Source organism: Mytilus galloprovincialis, chromosome 1 (assembly GCF_965363235.1).
Source record: "Mytilus galloprovincialis chromosome 1, xbMytGall1.hap1.1, whole genome shotgun sequence".
Taxonomy (NCBI): domain Eukaryota; kingdom Metazoa; phylum Mollusca; class Bivalvia; order Mytilida; family Mytilidae; genus Mytilus; species Mytilus galloprovincialis.
In genome coordinates this window covers 20,477,290-20,500,994 of record NC_134838.1, presented here as the reverse complement: position 1 = coordinate 20,500,994, position 23,705 = coordinate 20,477,290, and the positions used below count along the sequence as shown (strand labels likewise).

Genomic DNA, 23,705 nt, shown 5'->3' with positions numbered 1-23,705 from the left:
CCAGAAAATCAAATGGTTGCTGCCTTACCGTTTAATTCAGTATAACCATCAAATTTAAAATGTGATCCAAAAAGTTCCCGCTTCGAAAATCGCGACTTCCGGATAGCGTACAGAATAGTATCTACACTGTGTGTTAGGATACTTTATATAGATATACTTGATATACTTATCACACCCACTAAAATGTTTTGGTTTCATAGAAATACGAACAGTAAGTTACAGATTCAATGCAATGTCTGAAATTGGCATAGTGTTCGGTTAGGCAGCAACCATTTGATTTTCTGGGGGGGGGGGGGGGGGGGCTATGGTTTTTTTTTGAAAAAAAAAGTTTGTTTCCAGTTTTTGTTGAGAAAAAATAATTTGTTTTTGACCCTGAGAAAAAAAAATGTTTGTTTCACCCTCAGCTGCCACCTATATGTAATGCTAAAATTGAAAGAAAAAAAATTGTTTTCATTCTGTCGCCAAAAAAATAGATTGTTTTTCGCGACAGGCGAAAAAAAAAGTTTGTCCGGAAAAAAATCCATAGCCCCCCCCCCCTCCCCCGAAAATCAAATGGTTGCTGCCTTAGTATCCTGCAAAACATTGAACTTAACACAGTATTGACATTGATATCATCTAGTGTCATACTGACTCATACACGAGATATAATTTTGATAAAATAAAAAGCTCATCGTATAAATTAGGAGATACAAATATATACTTATTCATAACAAAACCAGGAAAGATTTTGCGTCCATCTCCATTTTAATAAAATTCATATTTGTAAAACCGTGTAAGTTTAGATAAATCAATTTTTATTGGGTCAAGGAATAATTTATAACACAAATATGTTGTTACTGAATGTTGTCTAATCAGATACAGAAAGAAAGATAAAGCGAACAAACAAATTCGTCCTTCTAAATTAGTGGAGCTTCACCTATAATGAACGGTATGTTAAGCGATGTGTTTACTAGTTTTATAAGCTGCATGTTTAAAATATCTTTGATGATTTTTTTTTCATGTTTTTTTCTTTTTTTCCCCCTTTGAATTCCATTAAATAATTCCACAATATGTGTTGTAGAACTGTGTATACTTATTTGTTTTAATTTATACCAGTAATGGTCCCATCTTAATTTAAGTGGCCATATTTTGAAATCCTTATATTTTCTTTGTGCGCTTCAATTATTCAATATATGTACAAGAAAAATTTTCAAGTTAACACGAAATCATCCAATAGGCCACGCTGTGTGACATTTTGCATTTTATGGCTTGGAAAACTGATAAGTGATGAATATATAATGTATCCCAAATCCAGTAGTCAATCTAATTAAGATATAGATCTCTGATTTTGTTTTTTACTTACTTACTCTTCACTCTCGATTGATGTTTTGGCGGAAACATTAGATATATTTGGATAAAACAAACCCCCTCAAATTCTTCATTCTCGTTTGTCGTGTGATTTCAGAAGGGAAAGTTTCGTGACAAGACGTCAGGACGGTCAGGATGATTGTAGTGGATTAATGTGCTAAAATTATTGAAAACAAGCTATTCTTGGCATTGTACATTGTTATGTTTTTCTCCAAATGTTTATGATGTCTTTACACTGAATCCAAATGGATGTTGGAAGTGTACTGATTGATAATTTAGTTTTAGATGCATGATTAACTTATTTATATTAGTTGTTAGTTGCTTTGAACTAGCTGTCAGTAACTGAGAGTATTCTCAGATCAGTACTTAGTGTCTTTTTGTTGTTGGGATGTACAAGTACCCTGCCACGTCCACTCTGTGTTTTGTTAGATATATGCCTATGTGTATCCATCTGACGAGTTAAGTCTTTCTCAACTGATTTTTATAGTTCGTTCTTATGTTGTACTGTTTCACCACTGTCCCAGGTAAGGGAAGGGTTGGGACCTGCTAACATGTTTAACCCCGTCACATTATGTGTATATGTGCTTGTCTCAAGTGAGGAGCCTGCAATTCAGTAGTTTGTTGATGTGTTAAATATTTGTTTTTCGTTCATTTTTATTAAAATTAATTAGGCCGTTAATTTTCTCGTTTGAATTGTTTCACATTTATCATTTTATCGCCTTTTATAAGTGACTATGTGGTATGGGCTTTGCTCATTGTTAAAGGCCATACGGTGACCTATAGTTGTTAATTTCTGTTTCATTTTGGTCTCTTGTGAAGAGTTGTCTCATTGTAAATCATACCATATCTTATTTTTTTTTTATATTTTAGTACTTCTCGTCGTTAAAGTTATATTTGATTTAGAAATGAAATATAGATATTTGATCAACTGTGGTGTAACGGTCTGTGTATTATATAACAATAATTTACGAATAACTTATCCTTGCTTCAAAAGACGAGTCTTTCTACCTGGTGCAGGTTTACTATATAATATACATAATGTTCTGATCTGTTCTGTGTGAATAGTTATTCCAAATAATAAGTTTATTGATATGTTCAGTGTAATACTAGGACTCCAATAATTTTTAAAGTGATTCTGTTTGTTAAGCAGTTTTAATTTACCTTTCTAATTTGGACATATTCGCAAACACATTGCATTGGTATGTTAATGAATTATACTTGATTACCCCTTTGGTACCTTAATTGAAATAATGAAATCTTTGAATGGATTTATATTATGTTTACTTACTCTTTATAGGTGTTTTATTTTTTATGGTTTGATTATGTTTTTTTACATGGCATTAGGTGAAGCGTTTCGTCTGATGCATAAATTTCTCAGCTTCAGAACTGTATGCCATTTACAAATATGAATTATTCCCCTTGGTGTGTCACAAATTTACAACTGGTACAAAGTAATAGCATCCGCCTTCTTTGTGCATAAACAAAAAAATGGAATGTGTCTAAAAAATAAATTGTATGTTTTATACCGTTCAGTGTCCACACTAAAGACAACGAAAATCAAAGGACGATAACTGTGTCTCTGGACCATCTGTCTTCCGACTACGAACTAACCTTATGAACAGAGAGTAAAAATGAGAAATTTCACACACAATGACAATCTTACATTACAATGACAATCTTACATTACAATGACAATCTTACATTACAATGACAATCTTACATTACAATATTGTGATTCTGTCTTTACATATAGAAAACAAAATATTCCAGGATATAATAATAACTGAACAACTGAGCAGCAAAGTATACTAATCCATTTACTAGCAATTGAAATATTTTTTTTTCTGAAAGGCCTCGGTGAATGCATAGTGTGCCCTTACAAAAAAAAATACAATCAGAACTCAAATTCCAAAGAATTCATCTGAATTGTTTTTGTTCTTTCAGGGATGGAAGTGGTTGTGTATTTGATGTTATTAACTGGGTGTTTAGCTGCATCAAAGCTGCATCAAGTGATAGATAATGGTCACAGCTTCAATGTTACAGTTAATGATATTTTGGTATATATTATTTCAATATTCTTTTGTTTTCATTGTGATGATAATTATATGAAGATTTTGCCACGTTTTGCCTTGTATCAAATAGATCGGTTTATAAAGCTATTTGGATACTATAGTCGATAGTAATCGAGACATCTAAAATTCCATAACTTTAAAGAGCAGCACAATTAAAGTCTTTTTTTTTAAATGTAGAATTCTCCAAAAACAAAATAAGTTTTTTTTCGAGTTTGTTTATTGATGAAGTAAAGTTTCGTTTATAAAATTTAGCTTGTTAAATGCATCTTTCTAAAATAAACCAATGCTCTGTCAATACTCCACTAAGCTGAAATAAGCTAATGTGCTGTCAGTATTCCACCAGGCTAATTAAAACCAATGTGCCGTCAGTATTCCACTAAGCTAAAATAAACCTATGTGCTGTCAGTATTCCACTAAGCTAAAATAAACAAATGTGCTGTCAGTATTCCACTAAGCTCAAATAAATGAATGTGCCGTCGGTATTCCACTATGCTAAAATAAACCTATGTGCTGTCAGTATTGCACTTAGCTCAAATAAACCAATGTGCTGTCAGTATTCCACTATGCTAAAATAAACCGATGTGCTGTCAGTATTCCACCAGGCTAATTAAAACCAATGTGCCGTCAGTATTCCACTAAGCTAAAATAAACCTATGTGCTGTCAGTATTCCACTAAGCTAAAATAAACAAATGTGCTGTCAGTATTCCACTAAGCTCAAATAAATGAATGTGCCGTCGGTATTCCACTATGCTAAAATAAACCTATGTGCTGTCAGTATTGCACTTAGCTCAAATAAACCAATGTGCTGTCAGTATTCCACTATGCTAAAATAAACCGATGTGCCGTCAGTATTCCACTATACTAAAATAAACCTATGTGCTGTCAGTATTCAACTAAGCTAAAGTGAACCACTAAGCTGTCAGTATTCCACTTAGCTCAAATAAACCAATGTGCTGTCAGAATTCCACTATGTTAAAATAAGCGAATGTGTCGTCAGTATTCCACTATGCTAAAATAAACAAATGTGCTGTCAGTATTCCACTAAGCTAAAATAAACCACTGACCTGTCAGTATTCCACTAAGCTCAAATGAACCAATGTGCTGTCAGAATTCCACTAAGCTAAAATAAACGAATGTGCCGTCAGTATTCCACTATGCTAAAATAAACAAATGTGCTGTCAGTATTCCACTAAGCTAAAATAAACCACTGAGCTTTCAGTATTCCATTAAGCTCCAATAAACCAAGGTGCTGTCAGAATTCCACTATGTTAAAATAAACGAATGTGCCGTTAGTATTCCACTATGCTAAAATAAACCTATGTGCTGTCAGTATTGCACTTAGCTAAAATAAACCAATGTGATGTCAGTATTCCACTATGTTAAAATAAACGAATGTATCGTCAGTATTTCACTATGCTATAATAAACAAATGTGCTGTCAGTATTCCACTAAGCTAAAATAAACTTATGTGCTGTCAGTATTCCACTAAGCTCCAATAAACCAATGTGCTGTCAGTATTCCACTATGTTAAAATAAACGAATGTGCCGTCAGTATTCCACTATGCTAAAATAAACAAATGTGCTGTCAGTATTCCACTATGCTAAAATAAACTTATGTGCTGTCAGTATTCCACTAAGCTCCAATAAACCAAGGTGCTGTCAGAATTCCACTATGTTAAAATAAACGAATGTGCCGTCAGTATTCCACTATGCTAAATTAAACCTATGTGCTGTCAGTATTGCACTTAGCTCAAATAAACCAATGTGCTGTCAGTATTCCACTAAGCTCAAATAAACGAATGTGCCGTCAGTATTCCACTATGCTAAAATAAACCTATGTGCTGTCAGTATTGCACTAAGCTCAAATAAACCAATGTGCCGTCAGTATTCCACTAAGCTCAAATAAACCAATGTGCCGTCGGTATTCCACTATGCTAAAATAAAAGAATGTGCCGTCAGTATTTCACTATGCTATAATAAACAAATGTGCTGTCAGTATTCCACTAAGCTAAAATATACCACTGAGCTGTCAGTATTCCACTAAGCTCAAATAAACCAATGTGCTATCAGAATTCCACTATGTTAAAATAAGCGAATGTGCCGTCAGTATTCCACTATGCTAAAGTAAACAAATGTGCTGTCAGTATTCCACTCAGCTAAAATAAACCACTGAGCTGTCAGTATTCCACTAAGCTCAAATAAACCAAGGTGCTGTCAGAATTCCACTAAGTTAAAATAAACGAATGTGCCGCCAGTATTCCACTATGTTAAAATAAACGAATGTGCCGTCAGTATTCCATTATGCTAAAATAAACGAATGTGCCGTCAGTATTCCACTAAGCTCAAATAAACAAATGTGCTGGCATTATTCCACTAAGCTAAAATAAACCTATGTGCTATGAGTATTCCACTATGTTAAAATAATCGAATGTGCAGTTAGTATTCCACTATGCAAAAATAAACCTATGTGCTGTCAGTATTCCTATATGTTTAAATAAACAAATGTGCTGTCAGTATTCCACTATGTTTAAATAAACAAATGTGCTGTCAGTATTCCACTATGCTAAAATAAACCTATGTGCTGTCAGTATTCCACTAAGCTCAAATAAACCAATGAGCTGTCAGTATTCCACTAAGCTCAAATAAACAAATGTGCTGTCAGTATTCCACTAAGCGAAAATAAGCCTATGTGCTGTCAGAATTCCACTAAGCTAAAATAAACCATTGTGCCGTCAGTAATCCACTAAGCTAAAATAAACCTATGTGCTGCTAGTATTCCACTATGCTAAAATAATCATATGTGCTGTCAGAGCTCAACTAAGCTAAAATAAACCAATGTGCTATCATTATTCCACTATGCTAAAATAAACCTGTGTGCTGTCAGTATTCCACTGTGCTAAAATAAACATATGTGCTGTCAGAATTAAAAACTGAACTGTCAGTATTCCACTAAGCTAAAATAATCCAATGTGCTGTCAGAATTGAACTAAGCTAAAATAAACCACTGAGCTGTCAGTATTCCACTAAGCTCAAATAATCCAATGTGCTGTCAGAATTGAACTAAGCTAAAATAAACCATTGAGCTGTCAGTATTCCACTAAGCTCAAATAAACCAATGTGCTGTCAGTATTCCACTTAGCTAAAATAAACTAATTTTCTGTCAATATTCCACTATGCTAAAATAAACCTATGTGCTGTCAGTATTCCACTAAGCTAAAATAAACCTATGTGCTGTCAGTATTCCACTATGCTAAGACAAACATATGTGCTGTCAGAATTCAACTAAGCTAAAATAAACCAATGTGCTGTCAGTATTCCACTTAGCTAAAATAAACCAATGTTCTGTTAGTTTTCCACTATGCTCAAATAAACCTATATGCTGTCAGTATTCCACTATGCTAAAATAAGCCTATGTGCTGTCAGTATTCCACTATGCTAAAATAAACCTATGTGCTGCCAGTATTCCACTAAGCTAAAATAAACCTATGTGCTGTCAGTATTCCACTTAGCTAAAATAAACTAATTTTCTGTCAATATTCCACTATGCTAAAATAAACCTATGTGCTGTCAGTATTCCACTAAGCTAAAATAAACCTATGTGCTGTCAGTATTCCACTATGCTAAGACAAACCTATGTGCTGTCAGAATTCAACTAAGCTAAAATAAACCAATGTGCTGTCAGTATTCCACTTAGCTAAAATAAACCAATGTTCTGTTAGTTTTCCACTTTGCTCAAATAAACCTATGTGCTGTCAGTATTCCACTATGCTAAAATAAGCCTATGTGCTGTCAGTATTCCACTATGCTTAAATAAACCTATGTGCTGCCAGTATTCCACTAAGCTAAAATAAACCTATGTGCTGTCAGTATTCCACAAACCTATGTGCTGTCAGAATTCAACTAAGCTAAAATAAACCAATGTGCTGTCAGTATTCCACTTAGATAAAATAAACCAATGTTCTGTTAGTTTTCCACTTTGCTCAAATAAACCTATGTGCTGTCAGTATTCCACTATGCTAAAATAAGCCTATGTGCTGTCAGTATTCCACTATGCTTAAATAAACCTATGTGCTGCCAGTATTCCACTAAGCTAAAATAAACCTATGTGCTGTCAGTATTCCACTATGCTAAGATTAACCTATGTGCTGTCAGAATTCAACTAAGCTAAAATAAAGTAATATGCTGTCAGAATTCCACTAAGCTAAAATAAACCACTGTGCTGTCAGTATTTCCCTTAGCTAAAGTAAACCTATATGCTGTTCGTATTCCACTAAGCTAAAATAAACCTATGTGCTGTCAGTATTCCACTAAGCTAAAATAAAGTAATATGCTGTTCGTATTCCACTAAGCTTAAAAAAACCAATGCGCTGTCAGTATTCCACTAAGCTAAAATAAACTAATATGCTGTTCGTATTCCACTAAGCTTAAATAAACTAATATCCTGTCTGTATTACACCAAGCTAAAATAAACCACTGTGCTGTCAGTATTCCACTAAGCTAAAATAAACTAATGTGCTGTCAGTATTCCAATATATATGTAGAACTCGATGCTTGAACACTTTATTCTGATTACCTGTCAACGAGTTAGAATTCCTACTGCAAAATTAAAGAGGTAGTCGTTATTTGGAATATTCAATGTGCATTGTTGAAATATTAATGAAAACATTTACGTTAAAAAATGTTTTTTGCATTTTTCAAATAATATTTATTCCAACCCACAAGCCTAAATATTGTACGTATTTTTATGTAGATATTTCAACATACCTATGACAACCCTATGCTATACATTGGAATGGGAAGAACACACTTCCTAGAATTCCGTGGGAATTTCCGTATTGACAACGACATCGACAGAAGAGTAGGACTGCGAAATTACACATATCAGAATTTTAATTGGACAGATGAGATTGACTTTTTAATGGACGATCATCAGGTATAATACATTTGTTCTATTTTGACAATTTGAAATGGATTGTATTTTCCTCATACACATTTAATGCAGCTGTATTCATTATATATCTTAAAATAATAATCATATATAATAAACCCAACTAGGTGCTATCAAACCTCTCTAGCGCCATTTTTAATGGGTGGTAGGAGTTATACAGGATTTTTTTCACCCCAACCTATAGGAACATAACTAGAATAATTTTCATAACAGCTTAAACAAGACCAATTCTTTGCGCGTTTAGATTATCAATTGACTGGGTCAGATTATGTGAACTTTCGTCTGCAACGCCCACTTGTCATATCATACGTGTAATAGACATTTAAACTGTGGGGTCGTCGAAGCTTCTAAAGTTTCTTTAAGTCGCTTTTTATATTTATTTCAATTAACTTATCCAGATTCACTTAGATTCTTGACTTTGGAGACAATTAACCTCGAATTAATGGTGAAATGATATGAGATATCATATTTGATATTGGGTAATTTTTTAGGGGATTGTAATGCGATATTAAATACAGTTTCTTTTTGTCTTAAATAGCTGAGATTTCGGATCACAACATACAATGAGAAATCAGTAGGGATTAATATAATTAACGATGGTATAGAATACGATTATCTTTGGTTCCGAGTGGTCGCTGAAGCCTCAGAACAAGTGTATGGTCTTGGAGAACAATTCAGTCACCTGAATCTGAGAGAATTTTCGTACACACCCGGAAAGGACCCAGAATTATTCTCGGTCAGTAGGTCACGTGACAGAATTTATCCCATTTGGACAAGAGAACAAGGTAAAGTATATACAAAATAAATGTAAAACTTTTTAGTCATAGCTACATATAATGTGATAAATGTTATGATTTAATAGAATAATATCGATAAGAAGAAATAAAAATATCTGTTTTGAGCATGTCAATGCGAATTTAGTCAGTGTTAAACATATCACTGAGAGAAAAAAAAACAATAGCTTATAAACAAGCACAAACATCATCAAGAAGCGGTAGATTTATAATGGACCTTTGGCTTTCACAATTTTGCCTACAACATTTTTTTCTGCAAGATGCAATAGTACGAAAAAACAACCGATCACAACTCTTTTAATTAAGTCATTGCAAAACTAGATACCTCATTAATAGGATTAATAGCTCACATATTAGGTTGTAAGATTTTTGTTCCTATTAAAGTAAAGAAAATTAAAAAAAAAAAACCATTGTGTTTCGCCTTTTAATGTACTACCTTCCGATAAGTATGTGATCACATGTAGAAGAAATCAAAGATCTGTTGTCTTTAAAATATGAAATTGTTATACTCAACTATTTTTTTTAAAGTTCGACTCAGCTCCTGAGTTTAGCTAGCAGGAACAAGCTACCCTTCAGTGCAATTAAGTACCGTACTTAGCGCTGAGTTTTGCGAGCAGGAACAAGTTACCCTTCAGTGCAATACAGTACCGTACTTAGCTCTGAGTTTTGCGAGAAGTAACAACTTAATTATCCCTCAGTGCAATAAAGTACCGTACTTAGCTCTGAGTTTTGCGACAAGTAACAACTTACTATTCAGTGTAACAAAGTACCGTAATTGGCTCTGAGTTTTGCGAGCAGGAACAAGTTACTCTTCAGTGCAATAAAGTACCGTAATTAGCGCTAAGTTTTGCAAGACGTAACAATTTACTCGTAATCTTCAGTGCAATAAAGTACCGTACTTAGCTCTGTGTTTTGCGAGAAGTAACAATTTACCATTCAGTGCAATAAAGTACCGTACTTAGCACTTGAGTTTTGCTAGAAGTAACAACTTATCATTCAGTGCATTTAAGTACCGTACTTAGCTCTTTAGTTTTGCGAGCAGGCACAACTTACTATTATGTAAAATAAAGTACCGTACTCAGCTCTGCTAAGGGTCTTGTTGCTCAATCGTTAGTTTTCTATGAAATGTTGTTGACTGTGTTTGTCTCTTTCTCCGATGTTTTGATATTGATTATGGTATTGTTTCTTCGACGCGTTTTTTTATTGCACCTTGTCATCTTTTATCACTTTTAAGGAATGATTGCATTCAACAATAGGTTGGGTTTGTGTTATTTTTTTTCATTTTCATTTTTCTATAAAGTGATATGAGTAATACTATTGGCATCTACTGCATGATGTGTTTGTCATAAATTACATGCTAGATCTCAACAAGACTAATGTCTTTATTGCAGCATCTAATCTACCTCTTGTATCTGATATCTAATAACTTACATTTTGTTTTAACTCTATGTTGCTCTATTTTTAGTACTCCGGCTGATTCTTGAGAATACTCAATGTAAGTTTCGGAGATAAATATTTTCAGAAGATGTACTTTTATTTCAGGTGTTGGACGGGACAAACATGACCAAGTAACATTTTTCGCCGATAAAATGAGTGGCGCTGGCGGTGATTATCATACGACATACTTTCCACAAGCAACCTTTATCAGTTCTAGAAAGTACTTATTTCATTACGATGGCTATAACTATGCTGAGTTCGATTTCAGTCACAACCAATATCATGAAGTTTTCATAAAAGGAGACTTTTCAAATCTTGCAATCATCCCCCGAAATAACATGGTGGATCTCGTGAAAAGTTTTGTTACAGACACGCCTTTGGGGAAAATGGCACCTCTACCTAGCTGGTTACGAGATGGCATTATACTTGGCGTTCAAGGAGGAACAGATATTGTAAATATATTTTTCAAATATTTGTCCAAAATCATTTCTACAATGTCTATGTACAGAACATATAGACAGAATCAATCCCTAATGGCGTAGACTTAAACTATTACTTTTGATGGTCTTATTTTCTTGAAACTGTTTCTTTTACATTTCAAACAATTTGTAGGAAATCAAAATATTGGGAAAACAAATACTGATTTATCACATAACTGTTTTAATCCTCGCGTACGTTTAAATGCCTAGAGTGGTGTTATGCATCTCTATGGTCTGTTTCCGATCTGTACCAGTTTAAAGTGTTTGGTTATGGTAGTTTACCATCAATTGTTAGGATTTCTTCATTTTCAACCTTAATCCGCATGTTCCTTGTACATGGGCTGAACTTTTGAAGTTCCTAACTATTGTATTGAAAATTAAAAAAAAAAAATAACTGAACAAAATGTTCTGGTAAAGAAATATTGTAGCCTACATTTTGATTTTTATAAATTTTTAATAAGATTGATTGATGCATTTTGTACAGATGTTAAAAAGGCTAAAGACTGCCCAAGACCAAGGAGTTGCTGTAAATGGGTTGTGGATACAGGATTGGGCGGGAATTAAGAACACGACGTTTGGTCAGAGACTGTTTTGGAATTGGAAATGGAACCCAAAAAGATATCCGGGTAATTTTGTTGTATATTAATTCAATGAAGTATTGATAAAAATATTTCAAAGATCATAACTCAAAAATTCTCCATATATAGAGATCTATAGAGTATTTACACATCCGGTACAGCAAAACGGACGATCCTCTTTCGCAGGCGTTTTATTGTCAATCTAGAGAATATGACCAAGGAATTATCTAATCTATTATGATGTTACTAGATTAAAAAAAGTTAGTAATTTTTGAAATCAAGGTAAATAAAAAGATTTTCGAACTCAAGGTGATTAAAGTTAACCTTTCAACTATACTTTTCGTAAATTTTATCAATTCGAAATAATGCATTGCAGGTTTGGACCAGAAAATCAAAGATCTGAAAGCTCAAGGAGTGAAGGTGCTTGCATATATAAACCCAAATTTGAATATCGAAGGTGATTTGTATAAGACGGCATCAAGCCAAGGTTTTGTGGTGAAAAACAGAACTGGAAACCCGTATCTTTTAGATTTTGGCGAATTTTTGTGTGGTATAGTTGATTTGACCAACCCAGCTGCATTTAATTGGTATAAAGGTAAGTAGGAAAGTATGTTTACAAATGCTAGGACGGAACGTGTGAAATCACAATACATGTATATCAGGTTCAGAAAATCTCTATATTTAGGGGAAACAGTAACATATATAAGCAGTGATCAACAGTGTCCATTAAATTGGTTAAAGCGACCGATGAATTTTTTTCAGAAGGATAAGCCTTAATAACATTCATTTAGTAGTATAATGATTTACATTGAAAATGAATTGTTAAGTTTTTTTTGTAGCACACACTGTTTAAATGTAATCAATTATCAGAAAATAAGACACTTGTAATATACATTGGTATAGAACTTTAAGGAAAAAAAGGCATTTCAAAGGTATATCATTCTTAAAACTTCTAGTACAAAACTGCAAATGCATGACAACTTTAAAACGGCTATTCATTTTACATTTAAACAAAATTGTAATTGGACAATACCCTTTATTCATATTGTGTCATTGTTGTAGGTCAAATTAAAACTAACATGATAGATCTAGGTGTTAGTGGCTGGATGGCTGATTTCGGAGAGTATCTACCCGTAGATGCTGTAGTGTTTGACAAAACTTTGTCTATTGAGATGGTACACAATCAGTGGCCAGTATTATGGGCAAGTTGTAATAGGCAAGCAGTAGAGGAGTCGGGGAAACTAGGAGAGATAGTATTCTGGATGAGAGCTGGTGCCGCACGTGAGTAATATCACAATTAGCCAAGTGATTTTATGACCTCAAAACTCACAATTCCAAAAAAGTATGTAAATAAACCTGGTGTCGGTACTGTGTCACTCAGGAGGGTTTGAACAGTTTTGGTGGAAGAACAATTCAAGGGATAAATGGGAATTAAATACAATATTTCAAGGTATTTTCTAAAGTATCGATGTCCATTTTATTGTAATATACTGATTAGTTTTGAGAAAATCTCTTCAAACGATCCTCATGGAAACAGTCATGGAATCATGGATTGGAACAGACATTTTTAAGATCAAATTTTTGGGCAGAACCAAGTTTAACAGCCCGAAGAACTTTCAAGGAATATATTTAACATTTTAGTAATAAAACAATTCTTTTAAAACATTTTAATCAAAGAAATCAAGTCATACATTTTTGCAAGACGTACCGGTAATAGCATATCCATAAAATTGAAACCACAAAGAATTAGAAAAATAGACTAAAAGGTGACATGCCCAGAGAAACACATCGCAATTAAAAAATAAGCACATAAAACACGTATATATGACAAGCCGTTTTGCTATTTATTCTTACTTCAAGATATCTCATAAACTTTATAAGATATCTTATATAGTTTATAAGATATCTCATATAATTTATCAGATATCTTATATATAAATCTTTATAAGATATCTCATAAACTATATAAGATATCTTATAAACTATATGAGATATCTTATAAATCATATGAGATATCTTATAAATTATATAAGAAATTGTTTATAAGATATCTCATATACTTTATAAGATATCTTATAAACTTTAGAAGATATCTTATAAAGTATATAAGATATCTTATAAAGTATATAAGATATCTTATAAATTTTAGGAGATATCTTATATAACATTAAAGATATCTTGTATAATATATAAGATATCTCATAAAAATGAAATTATATTAGATATCTTATATATTATAAGAGATATATTATATATTATAAGAGATATCTTATATATTATAGGAGATATCTTATTAAGTTTATTAGATATCTCCTAAAGTTTATAAGATATATGTAGATGCAGCAAACTAATAGCAAACTAAATTGTGTAGTGTTATTGGCTTTGACGTAGACTTATTATTTCTTGACCGTTAAAGCTTTACCCAAATGTTAAACGTGTACATATACCACTTTTTTTAAGAATGAAGAATATCTTTATCTTGCAGAGTATTAACTAGACTGTAGACACGTTATTAAACCTGTTTTTATTCTTTATATAGGTACTTCAAACTATACCACACTCATGTGGGCTGGAGACCAGAATGTGGACTTCAGTTATGGTGATGGTCTACCGTCTACCATTATAGCTGCTACGTCTATGGGTCTGTCAGGTACAGGTCTGACACATTTCGATATTGGTGGCTACACTACTTTTGGATCTTTGGGACTTAGAAGAACAGCTGAGTTGTTACTGAGATCTGCAGAAATGGCGGTATTTACACCTGTCATGAGAACTCACGAGGGTTAGTTTATCCATTTTTTTTTTAATTTTAAAAGTTTTTAATTTTGATGGCCGGATACGGCCAATCTATACTATTAAACGAGAAGACCTCATTTTGTGTGTCGCTTCTCTTCCTTCCACAATAAATTAATCATCATGCCTCTGTGTCCTATAGGGACCATGTATTGTCGTATTTGTCATCCATTCTTTTGATTATTCAGTTTGGGTTATTTTGGGAGGAAAACGCAAATATAGGCGTCCATATATCCGTCTATTGTTCCCGTCATCGAGAAATAAAAAAGACTTCCGCTGCCCTTTAGGCCTGTTTTGAAATTAAACATAATTTGCATAAGTACTTGGGACAGAACAATTTTTTTTTTGTTTAGTTTTTCTGTATACTATGATCATACATATAGTATAGATAAAGTGAACTTTCTATTTATATATATTATCAATTCCAATAGTTTTCTATCCACGGCGGTCACTGAAATATTTTTGTATACTACATACATATATACTGTTACGGTTTAGGGTATAAGCTGTAGGTTTGTACATACGACTGTTTCAGGCTACTCAGTAAACACTCTATCCTATTTTCGCGTTCGTCGTTTACTGGTAGCCAACGCGTATACAAAGACATTTGATGAACATTGTGTATACTTATATATTGTTATTGTATGTAAATATTGTTAGTAAGGTCTCTGGGAATAATAATAATAGAGTTCGTTTTCATTGTTTGACCACGGGGGTCCCCTGACTGAATGACTGTTCCCACCTTCTGTTTACCCTTATTTCACACGTTCCCGCTTTATTACCTTGTTATTTTATTAGCGTTAGGCATATATATTGTAACCGGGGCCCATACATGCTAAGAGTATGCTTAGATAAGTCCCGTTTGTCCATTTCCCGACTCGACAGAATGTCAATATTCCGATCGCCGCCATTTGCATCACTATGTTTATTGACGTCAGTGACCTAATGACCTGAGATCAGCATCCAATCAGCATAACGTAATTTGCCCACCATCTCCATAGGGGCACGAGACGTTGGTGGGGCAGAGATATATAAGCGAGTGCACAACAGTCTTCAGACAGACTGCGGCCCGCTACCAGGGCAGTCACTCCTGATACCAAGGAAACTTACCAAAGGCAAGGTAAACCAAAAGTGCCGCAGTCGATGCAATACATGTACCTTTGCATCCCCGTTGGATAAATGGACCAAACCATAATTGACCTAGATGTTTTACTACGTTTACTACGATGTTGACAAACGATTAACGTACCGAAAAGGGGGGGTCTCTGTATATTTTATTAAGTGTTCTGTTGGGTTTTCATGCAATTTATACTTGGAATAGTATTGAATGTTTTGTATATAATAAATTGTGAAGCTTTATTAATCTTGTTATCTGTTGTACATGTAGTTAGTAAGTCAGTGTAAATGAGTTTCTGTGCTACCATATTTAGACCAGTGCCTTAACTGTTTTGCCTGCTACGCTACCATAGCCTTGACCATTTTGTCAGCTACGCTACCAGTATAACTTAGTCTGTAACTCGACACCAGAGTTGACAGTTCTATATCAGAATTTACCAGAAATATAGTAACCAGTGTGTTAACCTCGTAATAATACCTTTTACTTATTGGACACCCCCGTCCCGTAACAATACTATGAATAAATTGTATAAATTTGCTATAAATTCCAATAGTTTACTGAGGTTACTTTTAATATATCAGTGACCGTTTTATATAGTAATTATAGTATTTATATATGTATGTTCATAGTATACAGAAAAACAGAAAGAATAAAAATCGGTATTTGGAAAAAAGGGGCAGGGCCAAAAAAAATGTGCCCAGTCCCCAAGTACCTTTGACTTCTGATACCTCTCCTGGAATCTCCAGTTATAATTCTTTTACAGTTTACATACGCTCTATTTCCCCGCGATTTCGCGGGTGTGTTCAAGTATATATAAAAGATGTGGTAGGAATGTCAAGACAACTCTCCATTCAGGTCACAATGTGTAAAATATTAACAACTATAGTACATTTTTCAACACGTTTTCGCGACTGAGTGATTTTTGTTTTTCAAAAATGAAAAACGCGTTAATAAAAAATGTTAATACAAGACAAATGCATGCAACTCATATTCGTAGATGATCCAATCTATTTCTTTCAAAAATATATGAAAGTTGAATGAAACTTTTTAGCAGTTTTAATCTCTTTTGTTTTCCTTTAGGCAATCAACCAGACTTCAATGTACAGGCTTATTCCAATCAATATATCCTTCTACAGTTTGCCAGGCTAGTCAAGATTTATAGAATGTTAGGGAATTACACTAACTCTGTCATACAGACATGTGTTAGGGATGGAATTCCCGCACAAAGACCTCTAGTTCTTCACTATCAAAATGATCCAGTGGCCGTAAATGCTAAATATCAGTACATGTATGGATCCGATTTATTAATAGCACCAGTTATACAGGCTAATGTTACATCACAGAAGGTGTATCTTCCTCAGGGTGAATGGGTATTTTTATGGAATACTTCCACGCAAACTGCAGGAAATAAATATATAACGGTACCTGCTCCTATAGGACAACCACCGGTGTTTTACCAGAAAACATCACCATATTCAGCAACATTCAATGCTGTTTCTAAAATACCACTGGTACCGCCACCACCAACAACTAACCAACCATCTACAAAGGCCCCAGGTAGTAGTAACTCTGGTGTTCTGACTGCAACTAATAGCGTTCTTCTGTTACTAACACTTTATACACAGCTTATGTATAATTTTTCTATTTAATTTTTTTTTCTATTTTTTCATCTATGTTCATTAATTTTTTGTTTGTTTGGGGGTGTGGGGCATGTATATTTCCATTTTTCAGTTATTGATTTTATCAAAATAAATTGAAAAAAAATAGACGTTGGACAGACTGCATGTAATAAACACGTTGTAAGAGATTGTATTGAGAATAACATTCAAAATAAGTTGACAAACACACATTATATTTTTTTTGTAAATGGAGAACTTTAAAGTTGAAACATAGTACAATTAATGCAAGTTCTATTATAACTTTGAAAAATCTACCAAATGTGTCTGTATTGAATATATATGTTCATTAAAAAAAAATTGAGGAGCATTATGCTTCTTACATGTATATTTTCAATCAATATTCATGTATGCATACAAACTAATCATGGTATCATATTACTACAGCTCTATGAGGAATCTCTGAGACTTCGGTATTTTGGTTTTATTTTTTTAAAGGTTGTGATCCATTAGATATAGACAAAATAATTAGCATTCATTTGAAATTTTAATCAGCAAGCATCATACACGTTTAAATATTACACATCTTTAGAAAAGAGTTCTTATTTTTCAGAACAGAATTTTCATATGAGATATTTTATGATATCTGAGGATAGGAACCGGTAAATGTTAATAAAATTTTGTCACAGTAAAAAAACAAAACAAGGGTGTTAATTTACTCTATCACATGGCTGAGAGGGTGACCATTTTTTTTTAATGTCACCCTCTCGACTAGATCAATCAAAAATCCATAATTTAAAGGACACCGAATTGAATTTACATCAAGTTATTAAAGACAATGCTTAAGTTGTACATTTTAGCTCAGATTCTAATATTTGACTGTCAAAATATAAAAACTATACATCTTGCTTCACTTCTGTTGATTTTTCTAATTCCCGTACTTGACGTCCCTAGAAAATACGTTTAAATAAAATTTATCTGTAAAAGACAATAAAGATAAGACATTCAGTATAATAAATTAAATAACACACAGCTGAAAGGGTGATAGAGTAGATTGGTACCTCTGGAAAAAGCATTGTCAACCGTGGCTGTCTCTTGTCTAATAAACGTTTAGAACATGTAAATTCTGTAACTTTATTCATGACTAACGTTTGGTTATCAGTCCAAAGTGCAAGGGAAGTGTGCAGAAACTTCTGCGAAAACTTAACATCGATATGAACTCTCAAGGTCGCATCCAATGTAAAAATTACTGGATTTTCCATCGATTTCTATCAAGGATTTGTATAGTCTTGATTTGTATAGTAAGACTATACAAATCCTTGTTTCTATCTATGTTTTTTATCTGTTATTATGAATATATATGCCTTCTTTACATAAAATTTACTAACTTACTAACTTGCTTATTCCTAGGAATACCCATAGAAAATTTACGTCGGCTTAGCAAATTTCTTATTGTTTTCCATTTCCATTTCCAATCCCACTCGTACGGGTCACTCGACTCCAATCTTAATTGACTAGGATTGTCAGTTTTCCTATCATAGGTTGGTGGTTTCTCCGGGCACTGCTGCTTCCTCCACACACAAAAAACTGACCACCACGAAATAGCCCAAATGTGGCGCTTAAAAGAAACTTTAAAACACCAACAATAAATCAATCAATCTGTAGGGGGTGATTGATTTAATTAGAAAGATATTGAGGAAGAGAAACCAAAATATTCCGTTTAATTTTTATGCCCCATTTATGGGCATTATGTTTTCTGGTCTGCGTTTGTTCGTCCGTCTGTCCTGCTTCAGGTTAAAGTTTTGGTCGAGGTAGTTTTTGATGAAGTTGAAGTTCAATCAACTTGAAACTTATTTCACATGTTCCCTAAGAGATGATCTTTCTAATTTTAATGCCAAATTAGAGTTTTAATCCCCATTTTCACTGTCCACTGAACATAGAAAATGATAGTGCGGATGGGGCATCCTCGTACTAGAGACACATTATTGTTTTAATCTATTTTCAATGTATTTACTGATTTTGGTCTTGGCTTTAAAATCTAGCGACACAATAGGACAAAGAACTTCCACTTTCTAACGTTACTTGAGATACCCCTGCCCCATATAAAAAAAAACCAAAAAAAATCAATTTAGTTAACTTATCATTCTACCGATATCATGCAGAGAGCAAAATCTTTTTTTCTGCAAAAAAATGAAAAATGAAATAAATATGTGCACATCATTTTACATAATATTATACAATGCCAGAAATAAAATGAGAACACATTAAGCACGTTTATATTCTCATTGTCAGACTATAGATATTTTGTGTTAGTCACGAATGAAATAAGAAGAAATGAAAACGGCTAAGCGTTTTGAACCTTCTAAATAACAAATACAATATATATATGCTTACTTAGTATTTTATATTGATTCATTTTTTAAAGCAGATATGTTTAAACATTTTTTTTTCTGAAATTCTACAGTATAGATACTATATAGATACCCCGCACTGAAAGATAATTATTATACCCCCGCTTTGAAAAAAGGGGGGTATACTGTTTTACCTCTGTCTGTCCTTCCGTCAGTCCGTCAGTCCATCAGTTCATCAGTCCGTCAGTCCGTCAGTCTGTCAGTCAGTCCGTCCGTCCCAAGAATATTTTTCGTCACATTTTTCTCAGGAACTACACTACCAGGATTTCTGAAATTTTGTTTCAGGCTTGATATAAGTCAGCTATACTGTGTGATGCGTTTTCAGATTCATCACTCGACAACTTCCTGTTTACCGAACACTTGTATCATTTTTACACCTGATAGCCAAGTTGAAAATTTTTCGTCACATTTTTCTCAGGAACTGCACTACCAAGATTTCTGATATTTGGTTTCAGACTTGATATAAGTCTGCTATACCGTGTGATGCGTTTTCAGATTCATCACTCAACAACTTCCTGTTTACCGAACACTTGTATTATTTTACACATGATAACCAAGTTGAAAATTTTTGTCACATTTTTCTCAGGAACTACAATACACGGATTTCTGAAATTTGGTTTCAGGGTTTATATAAGTCTTCAATACTGTGTGATGCGTTTTCAGATTCATCACTCAACAACTTCCTGTTTACCGAACACTTGTATATATAAAAGGACATTTTTTTCAATTACAATTAAAGAAAACAAAATAAAAAAAAACCATCTATATGCAATAATGAAGAGATAAACGCTATTGATAAAAAATATTCAAAAGAATTTTAAAATAAAATGGCGTTACTTCTATATTTTTCTTACAATCTCATTAGTTCAAATAGGTAAAAATTGCACAGATAACAAAACATGTATGATGACGATAAAATATTATATAGCATCCAATAACCAAGTACATGTAGTTATTTAACAGGGTAAATGCATTCGGACAACTTGGGTAAATCCAGAGACAAAATGTATACTGAGCCAAAAAAGTTAAGCAACACTTTTTTTTAATATTTTTTTTCTTTTGTTGTTTCTGGAAAAAAATTATTTGAACATCATTGATAAAATCCTTAGTTTTACCTGTAATTCAAAACAGTCGTACTTTTTTCCTGGTGATTGATTTCGCGCCATTTCAGCTTTGCACGTGTAATATATATGTTTTACCTTCTGTACCTGTACTTTTAAAACAATAGTAAAAATTTCTTTTTCACTAACATTCAGAAACACACCATTGGTAAGAAAAACACATACACCTTTGAAAAAATTGCATGGGGCGTCAACCAGGACTCTCCGAAAATGACCGTCAGAAAGCTCTTGGAATGGTTGATGCCAGAATGAGTGTTGCTGACAACGTGGCTCGATTTAATGTGCATAAGGCAACATTTTAGAGACTAACAAACTGATATCGACGAATTGCAACTGCAAAGGATAGGTCTATATCTCGTAGACCAAAAATACTATCGTCAAGGGAGGAGCGCTACCTTCGCTTTACGTCAAGAAGTGACAAGTTTTTTCCGGCCACAAAAGTAATGCATTGACTAAGGGCCGATACTGGTGTGACTGCCAATCCTGCATTGGTGCACTTAGGGCATGGCTGACAAATTGATTTTAAATAACACTATACTCATTTCCGCATTTTGACCCTCCCGCGCTTAATACAAAGAAAACTCTAATGAATGTGAGTGATAAACATTCATGTTGCTTCTGACATGTCATAATTCCATTTTGTTATTATTAAAATTATATGTTATGAATTTGTAATAAAATAAAATTTCACATTTTTGTTGCTAAACTTTTTTGGCTCAGTATATTTATGTATATGGTAAAGCTTAACAAAGTCAGTAAAATAGCCATTGTTATATTATAGTTCGTTTCTGTGTGTGTAACATTTTAATGTTGTGTCGTTGTTCTCCTCTTATACTTGATGCGTTACCCTCAGTTTTGTTTGTAACCCGGATTTGTTTTTTCTTTATCGATTTATGAGTTTCCAACAGCCTTTATTTAACAGCTTGTCAGGAATTTTACTTTCATGGATTGTGGTTCAAAGGGACTAAATATTATTGCAAGTGCCTGAATTATGAAGTTATATACAAATTTTTACATATACTCTAATTCTCCTTTCCTCAAAATGTTTTTAATTGGTTTCCACGTTGGATTTCAATATCTTTTGGGAGTCGAAATTTAGGAATTGTACTTACACAGTCAGGTAAGATTTTATCCTTCCAATCCCAAAGACAATTTCTTTATCCTTAGTCTCTCATATGGGTCACACCCATGGTATTTCACCATTTTTTTTCATTCTGTGTACTTTCATATTATTTATCGATCCATTTAATTATTCAAACTGTCGTTTCAGTATGGGGATTTTATAGTGGTTTTTTTTAGAAAGATTCAGTTTAATATTAAACTACACATTTTGTTATATTTCTTACCATTAATCTTAGAGCTTTTTGATCTTTCCTTATTTTTGTATGTAATAAAAGTACATGTAATTAATTATTTAGAGATTTGACCAGCTTTACTCAAATTATAAAAATCCATGAAATAATATATAAACTTTTACTGTTCAATGTCTTTTTTCAACCTTAAAACACATCAGTACATTTTGCTTACTGTTAACATTCTTAAGACTATTAACTTTTTGTAGGATTGTTTGATTTTATGACTGCCATGGAGTATCAAGCAGATAAGAAAACTTGTGATGCTTCACCATGAACAGTTAGTGTGGATATCATATAAATAGTTGTACATATACTAGACTATAATTTGTCACCATGAATATGTTTAGATGGCATTTAAAGTCATTTTTGTTAAAAAAAAAAAACATATACAATTAAATAATTTAAAAAACTATTTCAATGAGTCCTGTAAAATAATTGGAAAAGGACATTTTATTTTACACATGAGGTAGTACTATTTGTTAGTTTTAGTAGAGATGTTTTCCCTTTCACTGGGGAAAGTGGCAACAAGGAACATTGTGTCTTTGTTCTCGTCTATAACAAATAAACGTATAATATTTGTATGGTGTGTATTACTATGCCAGTAACAAAGGATGATGCCTACAGTATATAATTTAGTTTGCTTATCCTTCATTACATACTCCAAGATGATTAATCATTGGTTTTCTATGTATTGAGGGGCCTCCGTGGCCGAGTGGTCTAGGTAGTCAAACCACTGTATCCCTAGCCATGTATTGAGGGGCCTCCGTGGCCGAGCGGTCTAGGTAGTCAAACCACTGTATCCCTAGCCATGTATTGAGGGGTCTCCGTGGCCGAGTGGTCTAAGTAGTCAAACCACTGTATCCCTAGCCATGTATTGAGGGGGCCTCCGTGGCCGAGTGGTCTAAGTAGTCAAACCACTGTATCCCTAGCCATGTATTGAGGGGCCTCCGTGGCCGAGCGGTCTAGGTAGTCAAACCACTGTATCCCTAGCCATGTATTGAGGGGTCTCCGTGGCCGAGTGGTCTAAGTAGTCAAACCACTGTATCCCTAGCCATGTATTGAGGGGCCTCCGTGGCCGAGTGGTCTAAGTAGTCAAACCACTGTATCCCTAGCCATGTATTGAGGGGTCTCCGTGGCCGAGTGGTCTAAGTAGTCAAACCACTGTATCCCTAGCCATGTATTGAGGGGTCTCCGTGGCCGAGTGGTCTAAGTAGTCAAACCACTGTATCCCTAGCCATGTATTGAGGGGCCTCTGTGGCCGAGTGGTCTAAGTAGTCAAACCACTGTATCCCTAGCCATGTATTGAGGGGTCTCCGTGGCCGAGTGGTCTAAGTAGTCAAACCACTGTATCCCTAGCCATGTATTGAGGGGCCTCCGTGGCCGAGTGGTCTAAGTAGTCAAACCACTGTATCCCTAGCCATGTATTGAGGGGTCTCCGTGGCCGAGTGGTCTAAGTAGTCAAACCACTGTATCCCTAGCCATGTATTGAGGGGTCTCCGTGGCCGAGTGGTCTAAGTAGTCAAACCACTGTATCCCTAGCCATGTATTGAGGGGCCTCCGTGGCCGAGCGGTCTAAGTAGTCAAACCACTGTATCCCTAGCCATGTATTGAGGGGTCTCCGTGGCCGAGTGGTCTA

The 23,705-nt window shown here is 33.9% G+C and overlaps 1 protein-coding gene across 3 annotated transcripts; it reads left to right on the top strand.

Moving 5' to 3' along the window:
• The first annotated feature begins 784 nt into the window (after nt 1-784).
• On the top strand, nt 785-22,650 carry LOC143068635 (sulfoquinovosidase-like). Of its 3 annotated transcripts, XM_076242872.1 has the most exons (11): nt 785-928; nt 3,292-3,404; nt 8,171-8,353; nt 8,907-9,153; nt 10,705-11,051; nt 11,563-11,704; nt 12,033-12,251; nt 12,719-12,937; nt 14,196-14,438; nt 16,647-17,123; nt 22,276-22,650. In XM_076242872.1, the coding sequence occupies exons 1-11, from the start codon at nt 922-924 to the stop codon at nt 22,341-22,343; spliced, it is 2,265 nt and encodes a 754-aa protein (XP_076098987.1). In that variant the 5' UTR covers nt 785-921; the 3' UTR covers nt 22,344-22,650. The 3 variants fall into 3 exon arrangements, with proteins under 3 accessions (XP_076098987.1, XP_076098970.1, XP_076098980.1); XM_076242855.1 differs by lacking the exon at nt 22,276-22,650 and having other exon boundaries at nt 786-928; nt 16,647-18,577; XM_076242865.1 differs by lacking the exons at nt 785-928; nt 22,276-22,650 and adding an exon at nt 2,435-2,546 and having other exon boundaries at nt 16,647-18,577.
• The last annotated feature ends 1,055 nt before the right edge of the window (nt 22,651-23,705 follow it).